This window comes from Microchirus variegatus, assembly GCF_963457635.1.
Source record: "Microchirus variegatus genome assembly, chromosome: 3".
Lineage (NCBI taxonomy): Eukaryota > Metazoa > Chordata > Actinopteri > Pleuronectiformes > Soleidae > Microchirus > Microchirus variegatus.
The window spans coordinates 23,963,673-23,974,763 of NC_139804.1; the positions used below are offsets into that span (position 1 = coordinate 23,963,673).

Consider the following 11,091-nt stretch of genomic DNA (forward strand, 5'->3'; position numbering starts at 1 on the left):
ATGTGCTTTTCTATAGCTCCATGGGGGCCATCATTTTGGACAACTATATTAGACCACAAATTACAAACTAAACAACACACTCGGAATGAAAGGCTGGTGTGAGAGATATTCAGCGAGGACATACTACTTCACCAATAAATGTTGCTATATATTACGCGCTCTACCTTTAATAGAGGGCCACCAGTCACGTATATCAAGGCCGTTACTGTTGGGACATAGAAATTAAAGTAAAACAAACAGGTTGGTTCTTCAATTCCGTTCAATTTAATTCAATCTTTGTTGCACACTCACAGGAGCTCCATAGAATGAAATAAAGCACAGGTAGAAAAATAACATTGTTCTGGGAGTCGGTTGCAATAAGCAACTGAAAACAGACAACAAAAATATTAGAATACCATGTACAAAAATATAATAATAATAATGTCTCCTTTTCTGTGTTCCAGATCATTACCTTCTTTGGGGGCCAGGTATACACCAACGAGGCGACGGGCAGTGAGGCCACTCGTCTGTCCTTTGCAGGGGAATATCTGGGTGGAGACGCTTCCCTGCTGATCAGTGACCTGCTGCTGACGGACTCTGGTGAATACCACTGTAAAGTCAAGACGGGCGGGAAGTACCACTGGTGCCATGTCAACCTCATTGTGCTGGGTGAGTGTTGTCTCACACACGTTAACATGCACACACGTTTTGACGCAGCTTTTATTCTGAGGACACTGCATTGACTTCCGTTCATTTGGACAGGCCAAAAAAGTGTTATCCCTAATGCTGCATCATTTTAAAGCATCCCTAATGCTTTAAAATGATATGTGATAGAAATCAAACTACAATCGCGCTGGTCAAACGCCTGCTACTGCATTCTTTCTTTCTTTTCTACTCTCGTGCCACTTGCGTGCTCATTCGTCACCCTCTTATCTGATCATTGAGCAGTTACGTCACTTCTCTCTCTGAAGACTAATGGAGCGCCACGTTAGCGATGGGGAATTTCACACAGCTGCAACTCAGGTCTCCGGTTCACAACCAAACCACAGTCCCAGCACTGCTTCCCACTCTCTGTCCCTCTTTACCCTCAATTAGATCTCAGCCCACTTCTTGGCATTTTTTTTCAAAATCAGTCATTGATCACTTCAACCATAACAGGCTAATGCCTAACCTTAAACCTTAACTTAACTATTAAATAGTTAAGTTTAGGTTTAAGGAAATTTTCCTTGGAAATTAGGTTCTGCCTTATGAAGGACAAATGTTTTTGGTCTCTACTACTGGTCCTGACAAGGTCAGTGTTCTTGGCAGAAAAGCTCCTAAACAAGTAGCAAATACACACACACACACTGACACTCAGGGCACACAAGCATGCACATCTGGGCACATACCATCATGTTATGAAAAAACCGAAACCCATTTATTCATGGAGAATGGACATTGCTCCCACTCCATCTCCATCTCTCTCTCTCTCTCTCTCTCCCTCTCTCTCCCTCATTCACCCATACACAGAGCTAATCACTGGATCATTAGCCTGGCACATTTCCTCCGTCATGCTGACTGATCTAATGATTCAATTTGATTCAGACAGTGTGATTTGATTTTGCTCGTGCTGTTTGGGTTCGTTTGGATTGCTTTGTTGATGAGGTGAGACCAGGAACAGGCAACTGGGCCTGGAAGAGCACAGAGCTGATTGATTAAGTTAGGGACCGAGTTACATGGACAAGCATCAAGTTAAACTCATTTCTATCCTCTACAAGATATATGAGGAAGCAGGCAACAGACTCTTCTCTAAGTTATGGCGTACAGTACATTTTTGAATGAAATTTAGAAGTTTACTTTTACAACTCATGAGCCTCTACAATGTTGTTATTATTATACATTTTCTCCGCCTCTTTTTTTTTTTCTCCAATCCCTATTGTTTACCCCCATTTGCCCAACATACAGATGGTTATAAGTGGCTCAGTGGTAATACGTGTTTCTGGCTGCGTATCTCAAAAAGCTAAACTACTTAGGACAGACGGCAAAAGAGGAAGAGCCGTAACACAAAAGCCATCCTCAAAAGTCCGGCGAGAGGACTGTGATCATTTTCAATGTCAGAAAAACAGGAGATTTATTAAACTATCGTGAGAGATTAGTTCAACTCCGTAGTTATTGGTTTTCTAATGGAACAGTCTGTTAATCCTCTCGCTCTCACGCTCTCCTCTCCCCATCCATGAAGACATTTCAGAGAGTTAGGGCCTCGATTTTTACAAATTGCCCTCAGCTTTGCGGTGGCACTTTCGATTCTGAGAGAGACGAAAATTAGCATTTTTTTCTCTCACTCCCCGTGCTAAGAGAATAGCTTGGCAGCAGAGTCAGTTGTCAGCTTGGCATGAGACAGTATGCATCTGTGCGAGTGCATTCATGCCTATGTCTGCCAGGATGCCTGCACTGTCTTTGTAAAATGTGTGCAGATTTGCATGTGTGGGAGTGTGTGTAGTTGACCCTGACTGAGCTGTGACATGCACAGATGAAGCATCAGCACTCACCACTCAGCTCCCCTCATTATATTGCTTACTGAGTGCGCGGGCAGAAAACTCTCTGCCTCTCAGACCAGGAGGTGGAGAATAGCAGGGTTAGACCAACAAAGGGAGGATACTCTTGGAAGCCGTCTGGCTTTATGTACCAGCTATCGCTAAGTCACTACATCTCAGCATTACTCAGGAGTTCCTTACATTTTTGCTTTGCAGGCAAGCAGCAGCAGCAGACAAATTCAAAAGCTGTCATCTCTACCAGACAGTGCAGCGAAAAATACAAAACTGACGTTTAAATTTAGCTCGCCACTGATCTAAAAATATGCTGCATGGGAGGGAGAAAAAGGATGTGCTATTTTCCAGCTTTTGTAGCGGAGCAGTGCCTTTCGGCGTGTGTCTAAACAGCAGCTGTACAGGGATCAGCGGGTTCCAGCTATACTGCGCTGTGCCTCCAGCTACTGAACTATGACCATAACCTTTGACCTGTGGCGAACATATCACCACGAGCGCACACAGCTTTGGTGTCACATTGATCTATTCCCTATGGGACTGTTTTGTTTTGTTTTTCCTGTGTGTCACCAGCTCTGAGAAGTGACAGTCACAGCAAATAAAATGAATATATTATCTAGAATGTAACTGTAAGTCAGCAAATATTGTTAGTTCTTCATTTTTATGTGGTGGTGTTGACTTTATATGAAATAATTATTTGAACTACAGATTCTATTTTTAATCATACTATAATTATAAACACTTAAAGAATTGTATCATCTCCACACTGTGCCTGTTTTAAGTGTGCTACATGATTAATACTAAATTAATAGTCAACTATTTTGATTATAATCATTATTAAATCAAGATTTCTGATTGTTTTGGCTTCTTAAATGTGAATATTTTCTTTGTTTCTTTGCTCCACATAACAAAGAAATCATTAAAATGTAATTCTTTTGGTTTGTGGGCAAAACAAGACATCCGACAAGATCATCATTTCCAGGATTTACAAATACTGATCAACGTTTTCTGACATTTTATGGACCAAATGATTAATCGATTCCAAAAATAATGCAGCTCTAGTTGCAGCTCTACTATAGTTTGTTATTTGCTCTTCATATCATTTACTTCACATCAATTAATTAAATCATTTGATCATATGAATTAAAAGTTTTTGTTGAACAAACGGTCCTTGCTCTATTGTTCTTACGCATTTACTTTTCCGTATTAATTGTGTATGTTTTGCAGTAACTGCATCCCCCCTTGCTGTCCTTGTGAGTGTGGTTCTGACTGTTTCTGACTTCCATGTGCTCCCGCAGTCAAGCCTTCCAAGCCGACGTGCTGGAGGGACGGCAAACTCCTGGAGGGCAGTGATGTCAAGCTGAGCTGTAAGTCCAGTGACGGTTCAGACCCTATCAGCTACAAGTGGGAGCGAGTGCTGGGCAAAGGCAAGAGTCTGGGCAAACTGCCAAACCTGGCACTGATAGGTAAGAAAATGAATTGGCAGTACAGTGACATGCTGATTCACCATCCCAGCGCTCTGCGCAGAAATGCTACCAGGACTCATTTTCATAAAAGCAATTTTTATAGGCTGCATTTATACGAGAAAGTGTTTCACTGCGCACGCCGCATTTCCTTCGCCTCCTTCCATCTTTAAATTCATACATTTGCATACGCTGACCCGTCATCTGCCCACACTATTCGACTACTGTTTTGTCTCTGAGCTGCTTCACTAGAGTAATTAACAGTTTTGCTCAAGGGCACTGAGATAGGCTCACGTTGCCCCACAGAGGCCACTGATCTTTCATGCTGTATACATTTTCTCCTGCATATCAGTGCATGAATTCTACATGTACTCTGTTGGGACGAGTTATACAAGACAAAGGTTTAGACTATGATCTGGTGAAGTTGAAATATCCGTCTGGATCACATTAATTACAACAGTACGCATGGAGTCAGTGTCAAGTGAGTTATTTTCCTTGGATTGTGTGTAGTTTTGTGAAAAACCAATTATCATACACCGAGGTGATGAACATCCTGTTCAAAAAGTACACACTTTTCACCAAACCGGAACAAACACCATCAAGGCGCGGACCTCTCTGTCTCAATTCTAGCATCTGCAATGGCACGTACCCAGACAGAAACCTTCAAATTAATGACCTCCACCACACAACACCTGTTCTGTCTAATTAGCTTTCATTGGATGATAACAGACAGTGTCAGCAGCTATTATTTATGGGTCTGGTGGAAGGTACAATCATGTGGATGTCATTGGTCGGGGTGACTAAATGCCCCATGGGGCTGCAGGGTTCCATCGCTCTCTCATTCACACTCCTGTTACAATAAACATTCCACCATTGGCTGTTTTTCTAACATTCTGCTGTCTGTCTGTCTCTATCTATGTCAGGTCTTTATTTACATTTAGTTGCATCTCCTGTCATGCAAATACAGTAATATCAATGTACACTCACCAGCCACTTTATTAGGTAAAGTAGACATCTAATGAAGCAGCAGAAGAGGCACCTGATGCTCGGTTTGAAGTTGAGCAGATTGTCTTCACCATGTCTATTGGCTAAATAGTGGTTAAATGAGTGTAGACCCTCCTCAACAGTAGATATTGAGGAGGGTAAACACACAGGAATTCTAGAACTACACAATCAGCCCTACGTGTAAAAATTGAAGTCTCATCGGGTGTTTTTATTCCACAGATCTGAAGAACCCAGAGATTGTGACCCTCAGGAATCTCACCATGGACAGCACAGGTGTCTACAGGTGCACAGCCAGCAATGACGTGGGAGAGGAGAACTGCACAATAGAGGTCCCAATGCAGCGTGAGTTTTGGGAGGAAACCGAGTCGACCTCAAGTATTCACCTCACACCAAACTGCCACTCTGATTGATGGTTATTGTTTCAAACTGCAGCTGGAATTACATTTATTCCCCCCTCTGCCTTTCTCCCACGTCCCAACTCGCTCACCCTCTCCATCATTCCCCTCCACTGCTCCAACACTTGGGAGTGCACTAAACTTAAACTGGTGGCTACTGGTCACCACCTCTGCTACAACAGTTATGTTTCACTGTCACTCTAATGCATTTCCTGAGAGGCCCAGGTGGCTCGGGGTCATGTGTCAAGACAATTATACATCTAGCGCCACAGCAGGAACACTTGGATAACTTTGGTTCTGTTTGCTTGCTGTGGCACAACCGCAGGGAGGTATTTTCAGTTGTGAGGCATGAACCATAAGAATTAGCAAATAATGAAAAGAGTTGAGAACAGTATGTGACAGTAAGTGACTCCTTATCTCATCATGTCCTCTCATGCCCACAGATAAGAGGGACGTGCAGGTCGCAGGCGCAGTGGTGGGAATATCCCTCGGTGTCCTCATTGTCATATTAATCATCTGGCTAGTCTTCCGGAAGAAAGAGAAGAAGAAGTACGAGGAGGACGAGACTCCGAATGAGATCAGGTTAATTCATCCGCCTTTTTTCTCTGATTGTTTCACTGTCGTTTTTGGCCTTTTGAAGTAGAATAAAAGTGTTGAAATTGTGTGTGGGATTATATTATGTGTGTGTGTGTGTGTGTGTGTGCTTTGTCAGGTTGTTTTATGTACGTTTATGTTTTGAAATAAGCTCAGAATCATTACTGTCTCTTCTAGAATTCTTACACTGTTACTCTGATTGAGAACCAAATGTAATGTTGTGTAATGAGTATTCTCTACATGAATCATGCTGAAAACAAGGCTTTCCCACCATCTATTAAACATCACATAAAAAAACAAGATAAAAACTTCAGAGGCATGAAGGATCTATAGAGAAAAAAGATGTTACACTTGCACCAGTACAAACATAGGGTTCCACCTATTTTCTTTTTTATTTATATTATATTCACAGATGTAGCATGAACATTATGAGTACTTTCGTATAAACCGTGTAGGCAAGAAAATAAACACAGACAATGTTTGATGTTCCAGTTGTTTACTGTCTAAATCCCCTCGCCTTTGATGTTTGATGTAGGCCACTGTTACTGCGTGGCCTAGCCTTTAGCTGCGTACGCTAAAGCTTTAATTGGCAGCTCCCATGGCTGCTAAACTTATATGACACCCCAGCGACTACGCATAGCTTATGGTGATAAATTAGAATTCTGAACACGGTCACGCTATTTTGTGAAGCTAAGCATGTGACCTGCGCTGAAAGTGCCCTAAAACACAGCTGAGCAGTTCAAACGCGACAGTGACAGAGCCACAGCCCCTGAAGGTGTTAACGTGTTCGCTGTCAAAATGTCTTCCTGTCTGTGTGTGCGTACATATACGGCTCCACCTTGTCAGAGCCGTTGGTGAGAAAACATGCTTTGTGTCAGCGAGTGCGACGACTCATTTGTAGTCATCTCGCTGAAGCTCACGTGCGCTAATGTGACTAATACAACAACAGGACTTGCTATAGACGCATATTTACTGATGTAGCGATAAATAATGCAGCGTCTTTGAGGGAAAGCTTAATGTAAATAATGCAGATGGGTTGTTACCCCATTTTTGTAGCATGTTTATTTTCTGTGTCCTTGCTCTCATGTGCTCAACCCAACCACACCAGAGTTAGTGACACACATTTAAACCCAACCTCAGTGGTGTTTAAAATTGTATTTTTTCCATGCAGGAGTTATAGAAACTTCTCTGATGTGACCGATGTTTGTAGCCAGCAGTGCATAGATGACAGGTTTCTGTAGAGTTTTATAAGCCTTATATCAATGGGATAATACTACCTGCTGTAATAATTACACGTCCTTCCTCCTGTCATGTTTAAATTCTTCGTCTATCATGGAAAAACTGGGAATTCTGAAGTTTTTTGGGGGGGTTTTTTCAGCAAAAACTTGTTTCCCTTCAACAACTTTCAAAAACCATCTAGGCAATGATTTCAGTAGATTTCATTATCCCATGCAAATGTGAACTCCGAGGGGGTATCTCATGAATTACATGAGGCTCCCACAACACCCATGTGAATAGGAACTCATGCATGTCTCTATTTTTAGAGGTGCAGTTTTAAATAAATGAACCGTCATTTTTTTTCCTGTGTGTATGTCTGTGTATATGTAACTCCAGGGAGGATGCAGAGGCTCCAAAGGCTAAGCTGGTGAAGCCCAACTCCTTGTCCTCTTCCCGCTCCGGCAGCTCACGCTCCGGTGCTTCTTCCACCCAGTCCATGGTGCACAACAGCGTCCAGCGCGGCCAACGTCCCCGCCCACCTGCTGTAGCAGCCCTCAAGGAAAATGGACAGCCTCCAGGCTTCCCTCAGTCCCCTCCAGCCTACAATGCAGTGGTGCCCCCCAAGACCCCCGAGCCCCCCACCACTCCCAAATTCAACTCTAGGAACATGTCTGGGCCCACACCCCCAACCCTCATGGTCCCCGCTCAGACCAAGGCCTTTCAGACTGTGTAGGACTGAAAGCCAATCACCTCCTGCAGCCATGTGAGACTACCATCCCTGCCCAAGCCCCCAAATCCCCCTCTCAAAGACTCTTCCATAAACACAGAAATGCATTTAGTTAAAAGGATGTTACTAAAAGAATCAATACTATAAGGCCAAAAGAACTTTTAAAGAATGCTTACTTACTTAGGGGAAAATATGACATGCTTGCCCTCCACCCTGCCACCACCTTCACCGAGAAAAAAAAAAACAGAGAATAAGCAAAACAAAACCTGAGATGCAACTGTTTGTGTCTCAAAAAACAGGCCAAAAAAAAAAGGGCAGAACTTATTTTCTGAGTTGCTTCTTTTGGCCTTGGGAGACACAGGGAAGCACCATGTGCAGAGAGGTGGAAGAGAGGCCCCCTCACCGAGCGTTTATTTATTCATCACATCAAAGGATTAAGCATTCTACAGAGAAAATGAGGGGAAAAGAGGAGGCTGGCACTAGAAAGTGGATCCAAACTCTACACCAGGTGCTGGTGGAGTTTTACGGGCTGTTGAGCTTTACTTGTTAACTAATACAAGATGGATGCCAACAAGAAAACACGGAAGATGAATGAGCGTGTAAGAGAGCTCGTCATTTTTTGGTGTGTGTGGGCCGCGCAAGTATTGGAGTGATTCTGTGATTCCTGTCACTCTGCACCTCCAACTCACTGCTTCCAGCACCTGCTCTGAAACCACAAACCTCTTTGCCTCCCCTGGGCTCGGCCGACTGTGCCCATTTATGTGGACCGACACGGTGCGTGGCATGTGTATCATCTGCCTCAGTGCTCTTGGTCTCTCCGTGCTCTCGCAAAGAGCCTGCCAGAAACCACAGTGGTCCTGAGACTGACTCAGTTCATCTGCTTTGCCATTCAGCAGGGGAAACTTCAGGTATGAGGGTGTGGCGTTGGCAGTGCAGTCAAATCAGTGGAGTTGTTAACCCTTCCCACGTCGTCTGTAAACATCACTTTCTGGTACTGAATATATTCCCTGAATAGTTAAATAGTATATATTACGCCTATAGCGTGTCATTTAAATATAGGGGATAAGCATCTATTAGACCAGCTGGACTTGTTTTCCTTTTGCTTTTGTTTCCCTGTGTCTCTTCTTTCTGAGCAGGTTGTAAAGGGTGATTGACAGCCATAATGTCCACTCATCCATATTAAGAAGTGCCACCAATCCTTAGGATGGGTTATTATTATTCTTGTTTTTTTTTTGTTTTTTTTTAACTCATGCGTTTACCTGCTACATTTCTTAACTGAAACCAAAATCTCTCACCGTGAATGTGTGATGTACAACGATGGTGGATGCCGTTATTTTCTGCCTCCTGTAAGGTAATGAATCAATATTTCAGCTAAGGCACAAAGAATTGACCTTGACGTTCAATTTTACGAATACTGAAAGAATGGATTGAGGAGTGTGATTCTGGAGACTTTAATTGTATCGGGTGTGTATGGCGTCATTGTCAGTACTCTCCCTGGATCCATAACAATGGAGTGGCACTCAATTGTCGTCTCACTGAATCACCAGGCCCTGCGCGGTGATTGGTTGAGCTGTGCTATCAGCCAATGCCCCTTTTTTTTGTCATATCCTGAGACAGACCCAGAGCAGTTTGATTGAAAGCAGCTGAAAAAGGGCAAGTAGCCTATCTAGTGTGCCTTTGCAATCCCCCCATCCCTGCGATGGTTTCTTTCTTTGTCCTTATCTTCAGCACACCAGTGATTACGTCTGTTCACATACAGTTTTGAGGGTCAACAGCAGCAAACCCCCACAAGGTACAATTTCACATACCGAGTAATAATAACAGATGCAGCCTCGGCAGCACACAGTCAATTAGCCGTAGTGAGAAAGCGGTCCCATTTCCCGGGGACAATATTATGTATATTCTGTAATCAGTCTTGTTTTATATTGTACATACAGATAGATATACGCACATGATGTCATTTAATTTGATAAATAAGGGTATGTGGAGGAGAGATTTCCTCTCACAAATGAGTCAAATGAGAAACCTGGAAGTTAATTTAAACCATATAACAGATGTTGTGTTTTAAGTGAATTAATGTAAAGCATATTACTATTATACCAAATAGGTGGTTCAAATGTCAGGAAATGCTCAGTCCAAAGTAAGATACTGTTATCTTACAACAACAACAACAACAACAATGATATGTATGGATTTTATTGTGATTGAAAATTATTTCTTTGAATTAAAGTGACCTGGTGACCCTTCCTAAGGCGTTAACATCCAGTCGAATACTTCTCGAAAAGTCTCTTCCAGATTACCACAGAATTTGAGCTAATTATTGGCAGTTTAGTCTAAATTCAAATCTTTCCTCTTAGGAAAAATGTAAAGTCCACAACTGGTTTCCAAGAATAACAACCAGTCAGATTACATCATGTAATTAACAGATTAATTGCTTTTCTCTCTGCACCAATAGATGGGTTTTACTCTTGTTTTCATGTTTTTCATTTTGAGATCAGATTTTGATGTGGATTTTTCATGTGACTTAACTTTGAGGGAAATATAGGGTAAAAATAATGCCTTTTATATTGAACTAGAAATAACAGTTTTGACCAGGGAAGCTACTGTATGTGTGTGGGTCTGTGTGTGTGTGTGTGCTTGCTTGCGTGCGTGCGTGCGTGCGTGCATGCATGCATGTTGATGATGATGATGATGATGATGATGAATGTGTATGAGTGTGTATGTGTGGGTGTGTGCATGTGTAAAAATAAGCCCTTGGGCCACACCCACACATTCTCTTGTTAGGCAGTCGAGTGAGTGAGAAGGATCCAGTCGGGCAAAGTAGCCTCTATCAGAATGATATGACATCCTGAGACAAATCCCGTTCATAATTCATCACCGTCGTCAGCTCTGGAGGCCACTTGCATGCTCTGTCCCTGCTCTGTCGGAGAACACACTTGGCCTCCCAGTGCAGATACACACACATACAGTCAGGCAAAAGTTGTGTATATATATACTAGGGCTGTCAATAGATAAAAAAAAATTAACTAATTAATCTCAAATTTTGATATTCATTCAAAATTAGTGTGCGTTTCTTCTAACGAGTAAATTCGTGAGTATTATTATTGTATTACAGAATGATTTCAAAGAGACTCAGGCCTATCAAGTGCAAACCCGGTCATCTTAAAATAAAGGCTCAACATGGATGA

At 42.5% G+C, this 11,091-nt stretch overlaps 1 protein-coding gene across 1 annotated transcript in view; it reads left to right on the forward strand.

Moving 5' to 3' along the window:
• clmpb (CXADR like membrane protein b) overlaps positions 1–7,909 on the forward strand; it is a gene marked incomplete at both ends in the record, with an annotated part of 60,635 nt that extends 52,726 nt beyond the window's left edge. Inside the window, 5 exons of the mRNA XM_083886436.1 lie at positions 444–648; positions 3,800–3,967; positions 5,189–5,311; positions 5,808–5,946; positions 7,573–7,909. Coding sequence (XP_083742562.1) covers positions 444–648; positions 3,800–3,967; positions 5,189–5,311; positions 5,808–5,946; positions 7,573–7,909 — 972 coding nt within the window. The remainder of the gene's footprint in view (positions 1–443; positions 649–3,799; positions 3,968–5,188; positions 5,312–5,807; positions 5,947–7,572) is intronic.
• Between the last annotated feature and the right edge of the window lie 3,182 nt (positions 7,910–11,091).